This window comes from Myripristis murdjan, chromosome 19 (assembly GCF_902150065.1).
Source record: "Myripristis murdjan chromosome 19, fMyrMur1.1, whole genome shotgun sequence".
Lineage (NCBI taxonomy): Eukaryota > Metazoa > Chordata > Actinopteri > Holocentriformes > Holocentridae > Myripristis > Myripristis murdjan.
In genome coordinates this window covers 24,401,417-24,420,514 of record NC_043998.1, presented here as the reverse complement: position 1 = coordinate 24,420,514, position 19,098 = coordinate 24,401,417, and the positions used below count along the sequence as shown (strand labels likewise).

Sequence of the window (19,098 nt, the reverse complement as noted above, 5' to 3'; positions counted from 1 at the left end):
TTTATCAGCCGCAACAAGAACTAAACCGGAGTGTTTACCGTGCCACGAATGCATCGCTGTGATGAAGGAAGACAGCGTGAAGCAGCATTACAAGAAAAGTTCGCTTTCCACCAGTTTCCCTGAAGGCTCGGAGGAACGGAGAAGGAAAGAACAGGGACTGCGAACGTCTTTTCAGCAGAGTCAAGCGGTTTTTGGTCACTTTTGCACAGAACAAGAGAGTCGTGACGGCGTCGCTGCATGAAGCCTGGACACTGAGGACGCAGCTTCCTGTTACTGATGAAATGGCTGCTGATGCATGTGACTAGTTTATTCTATGTAGTAACATATTTATTAACACTACACTCAGTTATCTGTAGGCATTAATTGACTAAACATTGCGTACGGCCCCTGTACCCCCAGTGATTTTCATATTTGGCCCTGAATTTGTGTGTGCAATAATTGACATTCTTACTCTTCAACCACTCTCTCAGAACATGTAACTGAAGTCACCTTGGTTATATATTTGTTTATTTCTTTATTTATTCATTATTTATTAGTATTTTCTCTCAGATGCTTTATCCTTTTCTTCCCCTGTGCATTTATTTTTTCTTGTTTTGCTTTTTCCTACTTCTGTATATTCCTTTTTTTTTATCTGTAAAGCTGACTCTAAGAGCAATGCAGAAAAATTCCAATGCACATATACTTTCTTGTATTTGTGCAAATGGCAATAAACACCTAATCATCTAATCAATAGCCCTGGTGAAGTGTGTGTGTGTTGTCTGGTTCCTCATCAGCTGCTCTGTGCTCCTCTGGGCTGCTCATCCACAGCACTGGATTAGTATCTCTCCATTCACTTCCACAGCAAAATAACACTTTAAGTGCATGAACAAACACCAACCAAGATGATTATGTCAAAAAAAACAACAAGCGCTACCTGCCGGATCTACTTTCCAAACCCAATATGCAAATAATAAAAAAAAAGAATGGTTAAATTACTTCAAAAATGGGCACTGGGGCTTGATGTTTTTTTTTTTTTGTTTGTTTTTTTAATATTGTCTTAATACTTGTTGCTGATGTTGGTTTCTACGCTAAAAGTGATATTTTGGGAGATACAAATCCACTTTTGTGGATTAGCGGTGACTCATATCACACCCAGGGAACTAGACAACACACACACTACACCAAAAAGGTAAGGTTATTGAGTATTTCTGAGTATTTACCAACTCAAAGGACTTCATTTTTCATTCCTATAAAGTTGGAAAATGAACGGGTGAATGAATGAATGAGATGGCTATGCTCCGTTCTGCTTTGTGCCTTTGTTCCTCTCCAGTCTGCCGTCCCACACTGATTCTTCAGACGTACCAACAGCGCCGAGACAAACTCCTGTACATTTCTTGTACTTGGTGAATGAAGGAGTTCAGCGAGTTAATGCTTCTCGTGACTTTTCATTTCAGTCTCATCCAGTTCGAACATCACGGCAGGTTTTTGTGATCCGCAGCGCTCCGGCTCGCTGCGTCGCTGTTCTCTCTTTCCTAACCTTCTATGAAATCGCTTTCAGGCCAGCATGAATACACACACGCACCCACGCACCTTCACACAAAACACCGGCTCACATACACACACACACACACACATTGACACAAACGCACATGCACAAAGCACAGTCGTGCACGCGCACACACTCGTGCACGTCAAGGCTGGGCTGCGTTAATAGCAGAAAAGAGAGTCGTGACAGAGAGATGAAATCAGTGTTCCCAACCCCAAGGCCTCCAGGAGAGCAGAAAGAACGCTCGGATTATTCACAGCCCAGGAAGACAGAAATACACCGGCTGGCTGAGTCACTGTTTACTACCGATGCCGCTCAACGCTCTGGACTCGCCTCCGTTTCACCAACTTACCTTAATTTATCCCAACCAAGACAATTAAACCTCGCCGGGCCTGCCTGCTCATCACCCACATGCACTTCTGCTAACCTAAACGTGGAATAGCCGCTACATCAGTGGGTTACAAGCGAAATAAGAAACTGAGTGCTATATACAACCAGTGTCCACTGTATCAGCTCCACCTGCACAATCTAATCTAATCTAATCTAATCCAGCTGTTGTGCCGTAAAGTTTCCTCTCCTGCTGCCTGTAATGCTCAGCTTGTCTTGTTGTCACGGTAACAGAGGTGTTCATTCACTTCTGTGTTTGGCATTGAGCTCATAGTTAGTGCTGCACTTTACTGACAGCTGTTTCCACTATTCTGTCCCCCCTCATTTTAAACAAACAGGGAGGACACAAAATCAGAAACCCCTCTCAGTATAATGCAGTCCAGTAGCAGACCTCTGCAAACTACAACCTCAGGAATAAACAGAGAATCTTTTTTTCCTTAACAAACCACAACAAATCCCACTCACTCTGCACTTTACACACTGATACGTTACAATGAAATTAAAGGGGCGTTGTGCAAATTTGCCGAAGATTAACTTAAGTGAGGAACTTTATTGATAAAAAAATAAAATAAAATGGAATAAGCATGTAGCCTTTCTACACTTAAAAATTCTGCAATGTGTTACCTTTTTCACTTTTTTGAATAAGCACATCATCTGTCCATGAGTTGATCCAACAATGAGAACCATGTAGAGTCACCCAGCACATAATACAAATTCGATTGGACGAATTAGCCAACGACCAGCTAGTTAACCATGGAAAATGTAGCTGAGAGAGAGTTTATGGAATCGGAAAACATAATTTCCTCATTTTCAGAGTCATCATTGTGCATTGCTCTTGGTATTAAATGCCCTTTTCATGTGAAATAGTAAATATTCTAGGATTTGTGAAAAGAAAGTGGAGAGCAAAAAAAAAATCATAAAACTGTGGCAGTAACTCACTGGAGGGAGCAGCAGACGGAGGCAGGGAGGAGGCGGGCGGACCCCAGCCCTTCATGTTATAGGCCGACACACGGACGTAATACAGCCGCCCCTGAAATGCAAAAAAAAAAACAAAAAAAAAAACAGCCGTTAACACAAAGCAACAACTCTGAGGATGCATCTTGTTTTTCAGTGTGTGTGGTTAGGTGTGTGTGTTTTCATTCTGCGATATGAGCAGCTCGTCTTCTGACTGGAGAGAGAGAGAAGTGCTGATCTCCCTCCACCGGCTTCCTGCCGTGTTCGAGACTGATTTTAAGATTTAATTGTTTGTTTTTTTAAGGTTTTAAATAGGCTGGCAGCAACTTATTAATGTGATCTGCTGCGTCTCCAGCCTGCAGACGGTCAGCGGATCTCCATCATCCAGCCGGACGCTCCTGGACGCTCCCGGGTCGACGTGCAAAACTCGAGGCGGCCGAGCGTTTCCAGCGGCTGCCAACAGATTATGGAATAACTTTTCCTAACGTTTAGGAGCTGCCCCGGATCCCAGAAACCTTTCAGTCTTTACTAAAAAAAAAAAAAAACGCCTCTTCTCTTTGGCTTTCAGTTCAGGCTCAGCTAAGACAACTCACATTCTTCTATCGTGCTGCTACTCTTTCATTTATCTTTCATCACTTATTTCTATATTTATTTCTAGTTTGCGTTTCTTTTTTGTTTGTTGTTGCCATGTTTTGTTGAGCCTGTGCAGCACTTTGGTCAGCTGAGGTTGTTTTAAATGAGCTTTATCGATCAAGTTCACACTGACTAGATGTTTTTCTTATCCCAGCAACTTACCAGAGGACCAGAGGAGTTTTACGAGTATCAGCTCTCGATATCGGTGCATCACTAAACAACTCAATCTGCTGTCGTGGAACCAGAGGATGAGGACAATAATTTTTTTTTACCAAATTTTATTTTGATAGTCAACCTTTAAGTAAGGAGTGAATAAATTTTTCTTACTTTTCAGAAGGTCAACATTTCTCTATTATAAATCTTTTTTTTTTATTATTGTTTTTCGATGCACTGGATTTTTGATTATCATGAACTGCAAGTAAGTAAGTAACTTTATTCGTACCCAAGGGTAGATTTGGTTGCAGTTAAAAGAGATGGCTGCTCACACACACACAGACAACATTTACAACATCGACAGAGACAGTGACATAACAGTGACAGAGGTGCTCCAAACATAGGACATGGATAAAAAGTGTCCAGATGATAAAAAGTATACAGGGATAAAAAGTACCAAATGATAAAAGTATACAAGGATAAAAAGTGTACAAAAGGTACAAGTATCAATAGGCAAAAGATAAGGGATACAATGCAGAATAAGAGCCGTCATGACAGATAAAAAAAAAAAAAAAAAAAAAAACCTAGGTTAGAATAAATAGATAAATAGGAGAGGCTGTGTAGTCCATAAATTAATAAGTTAATGGGTAGTCCACCCATTAACTTAAGCTGTAATCATCCAAATTAAAACAAAAAAAAGGCTTGAAATATTTCAGTTTATGTGTAAGTTTCACTTTGTGAATTAAATTACAAAAAAAAAAAAAAAAAAAAAAACACTTTTCCATGATATTCTTGTTTGAGATGCACCTGCAGCTGCTCGAGGTGAGGCCGAGAGGAAATCCAGATTGCAGAAGATTTGGTGAATGAATCGGTACAGACGCATGAAAGTAGAAATGTCATAACAACAAGCAACTTGAAATATTACAACATGAATCAAACCCATGTAGAGAGAGAGAGAGAGAGAGAGAGAGAGAGAGAGAGAGAGAGAGAGAGAGAGAGCGGGGGGGGTTTTACCGTTGTGAGGCCGTTGACGGTGCACTTGAGCGACTGAAGGTTGTCCAACACCGTCTCTCCGGCAAGCAGCGAGAAATCTTTCAAACAGCTCCACTCAACTTTGAGAAAACACACACACACACACACACACACACACGCACGCACACACACACACAGTTTTAACACTTCAAAGGGCAGCAGCAGCGATGTTCCAGACAAAGTAAACGACGTGGCCGGCTTCACATTTCATTACAAATCAATAGTTCCTCTTGTGCCGAGGACGCCGCCATTAACCTTTTCATTGTGCAGCCGAAAGCCTCGAGGCGTCGGCCTGCTCTCTCTCTCCCTCTCTCTCTCTCTGTTTCCTCGTCGTTTATTCTGCCTGAACAGCCTGTTCACACACCGAGCTGTGGATCGCATTTATCACTTCATCTATCCCTCCATCCCGGGAGCTGCACGCTTAACGAGATCAAATCAAATAAAAGCAAATTGTGCGCTTCCCCCGTACGCGAGAAATCACAAACTTTCAGGGAGCAAAAGGCAAAAATCATCGCCTAAACAGCAGCGAGCGAGATGGGCGCACAAACAACGACGATGATGATGATGATGAGCCTCTTCACCACCTCCGAGCATGAAGAGGACGTTTAGTTTCCCAATGTCACGCTACAGGATTTCTGCTTCTTCAAGTCGCCAGGATTGAAACAAACTCCCAGAAACGCTGTAACGTGACACCACGAAACCCAAACCCCTAAACTTTTGTCCAAACTTTTCAAAACTTAAAAATAAAATTCATTTTTATGTTTTGCAGCCCCGTGGCTCCTCTTGTCGTTAAGCGACTAACCCGAAAAGTCACACTGATCCTTCACTTTTAAACTTTAACTCGCAGTTAAAGTGCTGAGTGGGAAAAGAGCAGCGTCGCCTTCTTTCTTTTCAGCAGGAAAAAGCGGCGGTGAAGAGTTTTTTCCTGCTGGAGACTCGGGAGAAGAGGAAGATCAGTGCTGTGCAGAATGAAGCTTCTCTCCGCTGCTCAGCTCTCGGCTGACGCTGAAACGTGTTCGAGTTTCCCCGACCGAGCGGCTGAACGAGGTGCGTCTTCCTGCCTTAAAAAAAAGCTACAAACACTAAAATAATTTCATGGGTTTTAATGTCCCGTGATGCTCTTCATGCTGTTTCAGAGGCTTTTCTCTGCGATAAATAAAGCAAATAAATAACTAAATAAATCTGGAGGATTTATTTAGTTAAATCCTCCTGATTTTGCACAATAAAGAAACCAATTATGGTGCATAAAAAGCCAATACAGAGTTTTCATGTGCTTTTCAGGGGTTATAATTGCACTTAGTAGCAAAATTTAATTTATTCTATCATCCCTACAGGCTTTTTTTTATATATATATATACACAATACAATTTTGACTATATTTCCCCACTGTCTTTGAGTGGATATCATATTTTTTTAGTGGAAAAATCCTGAGATATTGAACACTGCTGCAAAACTTATCAGTATAGTATCAGTATTATTATAAAGTATTAAAGAGAAAATGTCATCACTGATATTCAGAAGGTGTGTACCTCTGTACTTGGTCACCACGGTGGAGTTGAGGCACTGCGGCTCCTGGAAGGTGACGCTCAGCGAGGTGCTGCTGCTCACGCTCAGACGCACCATGGACGGGGCCTCCGGCGCACCTGAGCAGGGGAGGGGGGGAGGAGGGGGGAGGGGATTCCTTACGTGAGAAATTAAAGTCTCATTTTACACCAAACTGCAGTTACAGCAGTAAACTGACTGTTCTGAATCTGAAGGTCCAGCTTCATTTTTTTTTTTTTTCATTTTGACTCCAGCTTTGCTTCTGAGTGCTCGCTGTCATGGTGTTTTCATCACCTGTCAATCAAACCGTGTGGGTGTGACTTGGATTTCCTGCTGATGGAGATCAAAGCGCTGCGGTCAGCTGCGTTGCTGCTGCGCTGCTTTGAGATTGCTTGGCGGCTTTAACTCCGTCTCCTTCCTTCTTACCTGGAGAATCCTCCATTAGAACAGCAGCCCACCAAGGTGAGACACACCTGGCTGTTAGAGGGGACGGGAGACAGCGCTCTGATTGGTTCACTGCATGTTACGCCCAAAACACAGCCAGGATTCATGAGGAGACTCAGGACAAGCCTTTAGATCCAAGAGCCTGGAGCAAACAGCCTTTAGTCCTCCGTTCCCTGGAGCTCCCTCCCTGAACATCTCAGAAAACCCCCCAGTCTGTGGACACTTTCAAAAAAAGGACTTCAAACTCTCTTGTTCAGGCAGGCGTTGTTAAGCTGTCCTTGTATTTTTATCCTGTGTTTCTTACTCTTCCTTTTAGCTGTTTTCTCCCTGTTGATGATTTTCACTGTTTTACTGCTCTCTGTGTTTCTGTTATGTTATTTTAGGTTTTTGTAGCACTTTGAGATTCTTTTATGAAAAGCGCTTTACAAATAAAATTCATTATTATTATTATTTTTATTATTATTATTATTGTTCAAACAGCAGCAGAGACCTGAAGAAGCTGCAGCTCTCAGATCGCTAAAACAGAGCCCTGTTTCAGCCGCGGTGGATGCTACCTGGTTCTTACAGGTTTAGAAAGAGACAGTGGAAAAGATTTAGGAACTTTATACGGATCACTTTTGAGTCCTGTTATCTGCCTGTAGAGTAGCAGCAGTTTTTTTTTTTTTTTTTTTTTTTTATATGGATGAAAACTTCTCAGATGTTTGACCTTGAACAAACTCGGCCGAGCCTTCATCCGTTTGGCTGAAAGGCGGCCGAGCTGCGTTTTAAAGCGCTGACTGCAGAACCCCCCCTCCATTTGGCCAAATCACAGGTGGAGGAGCAGCGAGAGCCATAATGCCCCTCCATTTTCACGCCATGAAATGGAAAGGCTGTGAAACCCCCGTCATTTTCCAGCTCGCCTCGGCGTTCAGCCTCCCGCCGGCCTAACAGCACCCCTACACACACACACACACACACAGACACACACACACACCCCTCCCACCCGTCCACTTGTGTGGAGTCACTTTGACACACTGCGGCAGTCTGAGCCGCTGCTGGGAGTTTGTGCACGGCTGCCGGCTGGAAACCACGTATTTGTGAAATGTCAGCTTTTGTAGGAGACGAGAGAAGCAGCTTCATATTTAGGTCGACCTCGGTGAGTTTTCCAGTTGATACAACGGAGCTTTCAAAGCGTTTTTTTTTTTTTAAAAGACACCTGAGGACGGGAGGACGGCCTCAGGCTGCAGGTGAACGCATGGAAGACGACATGAAACTGGGAGATGAGAGGTTTTCATGTGACAGCGGTGATCAGCGATGCATGCGTGGGTGTGTGTGTGAGTGTGTGAGTGTGTGTGTGTGTGTGAGTGTGTGTGAGTGTGTATTGTTTGATAAATAGCTTTTTAGTTGCACAAAGGCAGAATGCAGATGACTGCAGTGAGAAGGAGCCGCCACTCTGAGCAGAGTCCCACCGGTCAGGGAGCTGGACGACTGTTTTACTATACAGCTGCTGCACCGCCTGCTGCACCGCCTGCTGCACCGCCTGCTGCACCGCCTGCTGCACTGCCTGCTGAACGCCTGCTGCACCGCCTGCTGCACTGCCTGCTGAACGCCTGCTGCACCGCCTGCTGCACCGCCTGCTGCACTGCCTGCTGCCCGCCTGCTGCACCGCCTGCTGCACCGCCTGCTGCCTGCCTGCTGCCGGCCTGCTGCCCGCCTGCTGCCCGCCTTCTGCACTGCCTGCTGCACCGCCTGCTGCACCGCCTGCTGCACCTCCTGCTGCACTGCCTGCTGAACGCCTGCTGCACCGCCTGCTGCACCGCCTGCTGCCTGCCTGCTGCACCGCCTGCTGCACCTCCTGCTGCACTGCCTGCTGCCTGCCCGTCTGCTGCACTGCCTGCTGCACCGCCTGCTGCCTGCCCGCCTGCTGCACCGCCTGCTGCACCGCCTGCTGCCCGCCTGCTGCACCGCCTGCTGCACCGCCTGCTGCACCGCCTGCTGCCCGCCTGCTGCACCGCCTTCTGCACCGCCTGCTGCACCGCCTGCTGCCCGCCTGCTGCACCGCCTTCTGCACCGCCTTCTGCACCGCCTGCTGCACTGCCTGCTGCACCGCCTGCTGCACCGCCTGCTGCACCGCCTGCTGCACCACCTGCTGCCCGCCTGCTTTCCGCCTGCTGCCAGCCTCTTGCCCACCTGCTACCTGCCTGTTACCTGCCTGCTGCCTGTTACCCGCCTGCTGCCTGCCTGCTCACTATCAGAGAAAATATTCCATCTTCCATCTGCACCCATTTAATCAGAATCAGAGAAACTTTATTTATCAAATTCTCAAAAGAAACATAAATAAATGTTAAATGACAAGAAACAGTGTGGAAATGAAAATTTCGATCAATAAAACCTTCATCCACCTTCATCTCATCCACCTGCTCCTTCAAAATAAAAGTGTGTCACTGTTCCTTTCCCCATAAATTTGTGATTTTTTTCCTTGTATATTTACAACTTTAATCTTGGAAATTCAGGGTTTTTTCTCTAAATATTGCCTCCCCTCCCTCGGCTCCATATTTTTTTTTCTCCCTACAGCTGCCCTGATACACTGTCATACAGGTGTGTGTGCGTGTGTATGTGTATGTGTGTTTATTCTGTTTTTTCTGTATTTTGTGTGCCTTACATTTAACTGTAACTCACATCAGCTGAACTAAAATCAAAATTCAAACAGTTTCAAAGGTTAAAAATGTTAAAAAACTCTTGTCGCCTTCCATTCGACCCTGATGAACACCGACCCCTCGCTCCTGCTGCTCTCCACCGGCCCACCGCCAGAGGAAAACGCTGCACCGGCTGACGCAATTTAGGCAAAATGACCATAGAGGTGGGTGTGATGTGTGAAAATGATGCTTTTATCACGGGTGAGAGTCCAAATATTAATGCAAAATGTACAGAAAATATAAACTACACATGCATTTGTACTGGTGGTGAAATGTTCCCTCCTCTATTGTAATCAGTCTTTGTCTCACTTTCCGAAAAAAAAAATAAAAATGAATGCATTATAGAGAAAATAAATGAAGACAGATTTATCTGATGTGTGTTTCAACAGCTTGGCAAACACAGAAATGACAGCGTTTTTCCCCCGAAGGCTGAGTCGGGTCAGAGTGACTCTGTTCGCAGAGAGCCGCTCATCATTTTGTCACATTATCAGCCAGCAGCCGTGCGGCTTCACCTCCTTATTCACCTCGTTATTCACTCTCTCCGCTGAGGAGGCCAGCTTTGAGTTTTGAAAGCCAGAAATCTCAGTCGCTGGATTCGGTATTGATTGACAACCCGATCGATCCTCAGCACACACACACACCCTGCAAATATTCAGCCTCGCAGCCCCTTCAGTGTCCAAATCTGCGTTTTCTTCCAACAAGGTAAAGAAAAAAAATGCATTGCGATGAGATAATCCCACTTGTTTCCAGTGCAGTTTCACTTGTTTCAGTCTAAATGTGCTGAAACGAGGCAGAATGAGGCAGATCAGCCGCTGGGATCGAGAAAATCAGACACATTGATTCAAGAAAAATCTGGAGACATGTTGATTAGTGGTGGAAACAAGTGGGATTATCTCATCACCACTGGCTGATTATGGACCTCATGAGAAGAAAAACAAGATTAATAACGCGCTAACCTAGATGTCAATGGTTCGCAATGTTCAATAAAAAACCATCAATAGTTCATCTGTGTCTGTTTCCGTCAATTCTTCTAAAATCACAAAGACAAGATGAGCGCTCGGTCATTAGAAACATCCCAGATGTAACACACAACAAACCTTGTCGGTGAACTATGACGGAAAATAAATAATAGTGTGTGATTATTTCTTGATTTTGGGAAGTTTTACTTTAATCTGATCGCTGAAAATAAGAAAAAAAGGTGAGAAAAAAAACTGGCTTGACGTGTGAGAGGCATCCCAGGACATGCAACTGACTTTCACTGTCGATAAAACTAGCTGATTATTATTTCCAGCTGACTGATTAATCATTTAGCATGGAAAATAATTCAAAAGTCTGATGGGAACTGATCACAGCTCAAGGTGATTCTGACCAGCGCCCCAAAAAATTAGTAAAAAATAAAATTAAAAATAAAATAAAATTTATTTATTTTTAATTTTATTTTTACTAATTTTTTACTAATTAAAAAATTAGTAAACTTAATTTTTTATTAATTTTTTAATTTAATTAATTCAAGTTTTTTGGGTGCTGGTCAGAATCACCTTGAGCTGTGATCAGTTCCCATCAGACTTTTGAATTATTTTCCATGCTAAATGCTAGTCATAGTCATATTTATTAACTCTTCACCACAATTGTGGTATGGAGTACAAACAATACAAAATAAATGATGAGTCATAATGAGTCATCACAGGTCGAAATAAACAGAAAAAAAACAAGCCTGCACTCGATCATTTAAAGAGCGGCAAAACATTATTCAAGAAAGCACCCAATTTCCATATTGTTTGTAAATGATCAGTCTTCAATAAAGCTATACATTTAAACATAGATGGGTGGTTTAAAAAATATTTAGGCAAGTACTTATTTCTGTTCTCAGACAAGGTTAAATTTTTACATTCAAACAAAACATGATATTCATCTCCCAGGTGGCCGTCGTCACACAGGCCGTCCAGACCCTTGTATCTACCTGGTATTTTAGGAAGTCTATTATTAGAAGTAGTTTTATGACATGAGTGGAGGAAAGGAAGACAGTCTGTGCATCTTATTGATCTTAGTTAGGGCCTTTTGACTTGACAAACGACTGAAACGATAAATCAGAGTTGTGTCGGTGTGGTGTGGTGTGGTGGTTTGGTGTGTTGGGGCGGACTCACGTGCGTGCTGGAAGCCGGTCCGCATGCGTTTGTACAGCTTGCTCCTCCACTCCCAGGCGCGCAGCTGCTTGTCTTTGTGGCAGGCCTCCAGCGACAGGCCGTCACGCTGCGCCTGGGCCGCCAGGTCGGCCGCCCGCCGCTCCGCCTCCACCACCAGGGAGCTGAGGTGGGCCTCCCGACTCGCCACGCTCACAACTGGGAGGGAACACACACACAACAACACACACAATGTTAAGAGAAGTGATGAGTAAACATGTTCCCTTTTTCCATTCATCATACTCTCCCAGTCTGACCAAGATCACAAGTGAGACGTTTACGACTGTAATGTAATGGGTACTACCGGGTAAACATGAAATTCACATAATATGTTTTCAACCAAAAAATAATATTTCTTTCCAATTTTAGGTCAATCAGTGAGATTTTATAGTTATTTGCATATTTTTCCATAGTCTAATGGGGGTGGGGGGAGTTATGTTTATTTAAAGGGCTATGTAGGTCGTCAACAACGTGACCAAGATCACAAGTGAGACGTTTTTGTGAAATTTCAAATTTCAAATGGAAGAAGGGAACAGAAAAAACACAAATTTTGAGGAAAAATAAATCAATAATCCTCTGAGTCGACAGCAGAGGTCTACGACTGATGATTCCACTTCCAGCTCTGATTGTTGTAGAAATTTCATCGTAAAACTACAATAAATTTTGAAAAATATTGGTGTACTTTGCTCTCAAATGTGATACAAACAGGATATCCACCTTAAAATTGTGGAACAGAGATTTTTTTATATATATATTCATGTTAATCTTTATGGCAATTTCAAGCTGCAGTGAGTGATTTCTGACCACTAGAGGGAGTTGCGAGCACAAACTCCATTTGCAAAAAGAGTCAGTCCTGCGTCGGGTTCACGGCTGATCGCTTGTGCAAAACCTAAGATTAATCAATGAGGGCTACATTTGCCTCCCTCGTGGCTCCTGCTGGATTATCTCGGATTATTTTGCCTCTGAGCTCCAGTTTGAAAATGTGCTGAGTCTGCAGACGTCCAGCTACAAGGTGGCGCTGCTCTGAATTGAGTTTGAGAGTGACGACTCTCACATTGCAAGTCATTGTACTGTAAAATAAATAAATAAATAAATAAAAAAAATGCATGATTGCTTAATGTAACTTTAGGTATTTTAAGTTATGAGGGTCTTTGCAAAATTAATGCTTTTCTGGAAATAATACACACTGTAATTGATATTGTTGACTGTTTGCCTTAAGATCTTCATCAACTGGAGGTTATATAGTTTACAAACCATCTCACTGTATCTGCATCACTGATCACTGGAGGATAAAATGATGCTTCCTCTGTTCCCGCCGTCGTTCAACAACCAGGGAATGCTGGGAGGGAGAATTTAACGGCTGGATGGCTGCACCGGTCGATGGCAAATAACATCGACGCCAACGGGTCATTTCTGGGAATCCGCCGCTAACATCCATCAGCCGCGCCACGCACGGGTGTGGGGCTGATGAAGAGCCACCGTTTGAGAAGACTGGCTCATAAATTGACTTTCATCGCTTAATTAACATTTAAAGGGATGGACAAGGGGGCGCAGCTTCGTGGTAGATGGATGACTGGATGACGCAAGGGCCTTCCAGGAAACGGTGAAGCTTTTATTATTATTAAGCATGGAGACGTTTATTCAAACTCCTCATCCTTCATCCTTCAGTTCAGTTGGTTTGTCCAGGTAAGAAAAGGTAAAAAAATGTCACCTGAACGCTTGAGGCGCCAAAAACCTGCTGAGAACATCATCCAACCAAAACCAGCCCAAAACTCAACCCCAAAAAAATATGATTTGTGGGGGGTGTTCTTCAAGCTTACTGTTTTATGGGTATAACGAGACAAGATGCTGATTTCTGACTGGTCACCGCTCCAAAAAACAGAATAATGTGTGGACTGATGCTGGCATTCATCTATTTCTTCACAAGATCTTAAAAGAACAGTTCAAGCAAAGTTAGGGATGGGCAATTAATCAATTAAATCAATGCAAAAAAAAGGGTGGTAAAATTGAGATTTTGACATGTAAGGTTATAAAAGCGGCTAAGCGCTCTGTCAAACAAGCCAAACTATTATCCATCCATGACTCACCGGTCACAGGGTCATACTCACTCAGAGTCCCATCAGTTCTTAGTGGTAGTTGGTGAAAAACAAGAAAAATCAAAATGAAAATTGTAAGTCATGAAAAAAAAATCCACATTTTAGTTTTTGGCCACGATTCCCAGCTCTAATCAAAATACAAAAACAGATATTTTTCCCATTTTCCCTTGGCGCAATCTATCCAGATGATTTTTGTGCGATTTGGTGAGGTCTCCAGTCCGTCTCCATCCACTGCAATACAATGGGGATGGATGGATTTGTTTGTGGAGCATCGTTTTTTCTGCACAAAACCATCTCCATCCAGGAGACACACTGGAAACCTCAACAAATCGCAGAGAAACTATCTGGACAGACTGAATGCAGTAGGTGTCAGCATATGGACACCAGAGAAGAAGAGATACGAGTCAATCACGCTTCAGCTTCAGGAACTGGATCTTCTGGATCTTCCAAACCTGAGGAAATGAGCTGAAGGTGAGATCACACCCTAAATTTTCCATCTCATATTGACAGGGGACGTAATTGCCTTTGCTGTAATGGCCTGTGAAGGCTGGAGCCATTTCAGGGACTGGAGTGTCCAATTATCTGCTGGTAATTACCACCGGAAAAAAAAAAAAAAGAAAATCACTTGGCCTGGTCATGCAAATCAATAGAGGAGCAAGTAGGAATTTTTCTCCTTCCACTAAGTGGGCGGGTGAAGACGAAGATCACGATCTATGTTGCTCCGTACAAATGCATGAATTTCACACGCCGGGCTTGCCTGCGAGGTCTAATTGCAGCATTGTGAATCCTGTCAATGGAAAGCCAAGTATAATTTTGAATCGCGATGCCGCAAAACTCAATTTTATGGGTTCAGCTGTGTCAAAGCCAGGCCGGGCTTCACTGTGCAGCATCCGTGTGAGGGCAGCTGGGAAGGAAAATAATGAAGGGACAACACCCCGTAACAATGGACGACCTACTACAATGGAGGAACATGAATAGAAATCATGTAACCGAGGGCAACGCTGTCAAGAGGCTGGCCGAGGGTCAAGGGAGTAAAACATAAAGGAAGAGAAGAAGAAGAGACAAGGCATCGTTATGTAAGGAGTCAAAGTTAACAGAAGCATCTTCCCTCTCAGCTGCCGTCTTTTCACACCGGATCCTCTGGGAAGTCGCTGCTTAACGCCCAAAAAAAAAGTCCTGCTGCCAGCATTTTCCTCCAAGTTGAAACAGGCTGTCAGAAAAACGGCCTGTGATGTCGAGAGGCTCCTGGTGAGCTGGAAGTCGCCTTGACAGGGTATATCCAGGAATCTTGAAGTTAATTTTAATACCTTTTTAAGACTTTTTCAAGACCTTCTCAATATTTTTTAATACCTCACCGCCACTTCAAGCTGTAACCATTTACATCAGTGATATTTTTAACTTAACAGTTTTAGTTTGTGATAAAGACTAAAGACCAGCCTTCTCTTCCGTTTTTGCGAGGCTTCATGCAACATTTCGGTGCATTCGTAATATGCACTGGGAGCGCCAGAGCGCACTTTGTGCTTCTGAATTTCCACCCGCCCGCTCGCTCTGCCGCTCTCAGAGACAATTTACGAACGCACCCACAATAGCCTAGGTTTTTCTGTACCTGTTCATCTTTGTTTTTTAATAAAAATGAATAAATTCACACACTTTTACGATGTTTTTGGGACTCAAACTCTTGGACAGCTAATTCAGAAAAAATATTTCAAAATTTAAGACTTTATAAAGTCGTGATAAAACTTTTTAATACTTTTTAAGGGTCTTAATTTTCCCAAAATTGATTTATCACCTTTTAATACTTTCAAGACCCCGCGGATACCCTGCTTGAAACGAGACTGAGAGGAGCCCTGTGCTGCTGGATCACAAAGGATTTCTGAAAAAGCTTCATGGCCTAAAAGAAGCTGAAACGAGCGCATCACTCCACACGCAGACGCCTCCCTGCGCCGGCTGGGAGCCCCGGGCAGGAGGTCACATGGTCACCAAAATGACCAGGATGAATTTTCAAACCAACGTGAAAGCAAATTTCATGATGATCAACCAAACGGTTTTTGAGATATTTCATATTACAAACTGCTACTGAAGAAAACTGACCGGTAGAATCAAAAACAGAGGAAGGCATCAAGAAGAAGAGAAGAGAAGATGAACAAGAAGAAGAGGAAGAGGATGAAGAGAGAAGGGAGGCCAAGAGGAGAAAATGATGAGTGAAAAGGAGAAAGAAGAGCAGAAAATAAGGAATAACTGCGTAGAATAAAAAAAAAATAAAAGTAGTAGATGAAGAATGGTGATGAGAAGAGAAGAAGGAAAAGAGGAAGCAGACGAGAGAAGAGGAAGAGGAAGATAAGCGGGAAGAAGGGGAAGAAGAGAAGAACAAGAAAAGGAGGAGAGAAGAGAAGGCAAAAGGAGAGGAAAGAAAATGAGAGAAGAGCAAAAAAATCAGGGAGAACAGAAGACAAGAAAATAGAGAAGTAGAGGACGAAGAAGAGGAAAAGAGGGAAACTATGAGAGGAGGTAGAATAAAGAAAAGGAAGGAGAAAAACAAGAGGAATGTGATGAGAAAAGGAGGAAGAAAAGCAGAAAATAAAGATCAGTTTGAAGAAAACAGAAGGAGAAGATGAGGGAGAAGGAGGAGGAAAAGAGGAGAGGAACCAGAAGAGAGAAGAGGAGCAGAGAAGAAGATGAGAACGAAGAAAGAGAAGGAGGAGAAAAGAGGGAAAGCAAAAGAGAACGAAGGAGTGAAGAGGAAGAGAGGAAGAGGAAGAGGAGAGAAGGATGAGAGAAAAGCAGAACGAGAAGAAAATAACTGAGAACAGAAATAAAAAGAAGAAGAGAAGTAGAAGATGAAGAAGGAGGACGAAGAGAGAGTAGTGATGCTACTCAATGTGTGTGTGTGTGTGTGTGTGTGTGTGTGTGTGTGTGTGGGGAGAACACACACCGCTCTGTGTGTCTGGCCTCCCAGATTGGTCACGGTGAGGAGCCCCTGAGGAGGCGGCCGGCCCGCCCGGCTCAGGCTGCAGCGCCGCATGCTCGCTCGCCCGCCCTCGCTCTCCCCGCCCGGCCTTAGTCATGGACCATGACAGCAGCATAAACAAATAAACACCAGCGAAGAAGAAGCCCCTCTTTCACAGCCACTCCACAAGCACTGAGAGATGGACTCTGTGTGTGTGTGTGTGTCTGTGTGTGTGTGAGAGAGAGACACACACACACACAGACAAAATTATAGCTGTTTACAGGCGATTGTCAACAAATTTTTAAGCAAATTTTTCAAATGTCAAAAATAAAAATAAAAGGTGCACTTTTCCTTCACTTGTTTCAGGATTTTTTATTTTTTATTTTTTATTTTTTATTTTTTATTTTATTTTATTTTTTTGTATATGTGTGCCGGAAAAAAAAGAATGTGTTCCTTTTTTTGAGGAAAAACAAGATTTCAACACGACGCCAGCATCTGATCGCTGCTTAATCAGGAGAAATGCTCGTAAAAACATTTCAACACAAAAATCTGACGTCGATCATGACATTAAAATCATCTTAAAAGCTTCTTTTCCTTACATTTTTAATATCGCTGCGGCTAATTTTCCTTTTTTTTGGTTTATTTTTGACATTTTTTGCTCAATTTCTGGTGTTTTTTCTTTTTTGCAAACTTGTTAATCGCATCTTGACTCCCAAGTTCTTGAAAAAAAAAAATCAAGCGACGGGTCAGTTTTTAGACTTTTTTTTTTTAATGTCGAATAAACAGCACCGCCTCTTTTGTGAGACATAAATTCGGCAAAGTGCAAGTTATTTTTTCTTTTCCTTTCATCATGTCACTTTTTTCATTAAACCGTCTTTTCTTCAAGCCGTTTCTACTTGATTTTCATCGTCTGCCGTGTTTAAAATGCAAAAACTCAAAATCTTACCAAGAATATTTGTCTTATTTCTAGTCAAAATATCTTATTAAACTTAAAATAAGACATGATCACCTCAGAAATAACTTGATTTTAGACAATTTTCACTTGTTTCAAGTGAAAATTAGCTTGAAACAAGTGAAAATTGTCTAAAATCAAGTTATTTCTGAGGTGATCATGTCTTATTTTAAGTGTAATGAGACATTTTGACCTGAAATGAGACAAATATTCTTGGTTAGATGTTGAGTTTTTGCAGTCCACAGCTTCAGCGGCCCTTTAGCACCACAGAGCCACAGATATTTCAGTGTCATGTGACCCGCCGCCGCGTCTGATGGACTAAATAAATCTCTGATCAGGTCCAGGACGGCTCGAGCAACCAGAAACATCAGACAATGAAAAAAAAAAAAAAAAACAATCAGAGCCCCAACATGAGATCAGTCGCTCGCCTCCTCGTCCCTCGGGGGAGCGCTCGGTTGTTCGCCCGGCCCGTCTGGCTGGCTGGCTGGCGGTGGGGAAGCCGGCGTCCATGTTGGCGGCGTGGAGGTGCAACTTCCTGCCGCCCTCGGCCCGTCGGAGCCGCGCTCGCCGCTCACGCCGCCTGATTGGACGGGCCGTAAATTAAGAGGCTGCTGTGTCTGAGGAGGAGCCGCCGCACACAGCCCAGCCATTGTCTGGCTGCAGGGAGGGGAGCCGCTAAATATAGAGCACACACACACACACACACACACACACACACACACACACACACCCCGACCCCCAGGGACCCCGGGAGGCCTCGTAAATTAACACACACGCAATGTAGGTGAGCTCAGGGAGACACATTAACACACACACACACACACACACACACACTCACACACACACACACACGCACGAATGCACGCAGGGAAGCAGACAACAACACAAAAACTACACAACCACCACACACACACACACACACACACACACACACACACATATAAAAACATGTTAACACCCACACACACACACATACACACACATACACACACACATATACATACATACATACACTCATAGTGATACATGCATCAGTGGATTAACATGCAAACACACAGTAACATGCAAAAACACACACACACACATTTATTAGACATAGACATCACAAATCACACATGGACACACACACACACACACACACACAACGCTAGAAAAACATGTATTTATTCAGAAATGTGTGTACGTACAAAAACTCAAATATACACACATTTATATAGACAAATACTTGAACTCACACACACACACACACACACACACACACACAAAACTCTACAGAGGCAAACACATCTGAACACACATGCAAATGCAAAAACACAAAAAATACACACACACACACACACACACACACACACACACACACACACACACACATATGGACACACCAAGTGCAAAATCACATAAAACATGCGGAGAAGTCTATACACACAAACACACACACACACACACACACACACACGCTGAGACACACCAGCGTGCACGTCGGTGAGCTCAGGGAGACACATCACTGCAGCACACACACACTTTCCTCTCTCTCTCACACACACACACATTTACAGTACACAGAGACACACACACACA

At 43.4% G+C, this 19,098-nt stretch overlaps 1 protein-coding gene across 5 annotated transcripts in view; it reads right to left on the bottom strand.

Annotated features, from left to right (window-relative positions):
* The window catches only part of ankfn1a (ankyrin repeat and fibronectin type III domain containing 1a), a 212,847-nt gene that overhangs the window by 49,115 nt on the left and 144,634 nt on the right, over positions 1–19,098 (bottom strand). For all 5 annotated transcript variants that reach the window (XM_030077909.1, XM_030077905.1, XM_030077906.1 and 2 more), the window contains 4 exons: positions 11,490–11,684; positions 6,214–6,327; positions 4,667–4,764; positions 2,852–2,942 (listed from right to left, as the gene is read on the bottom strand). In XM_030077909.1, coding sequence (XP_029933769.1) covers positions 2,852–2,942; positions 4,667–4,764; positions 6,214–6,327; positions 11,490–11,684 — 498 coding nt within the window. The remainder of the gene's footprint in view (positions 1–2,851; positions 2,943–4,666; positions 4,765–6,213; positions 6,328–11,489; positions 11,685–19,098) is intronic.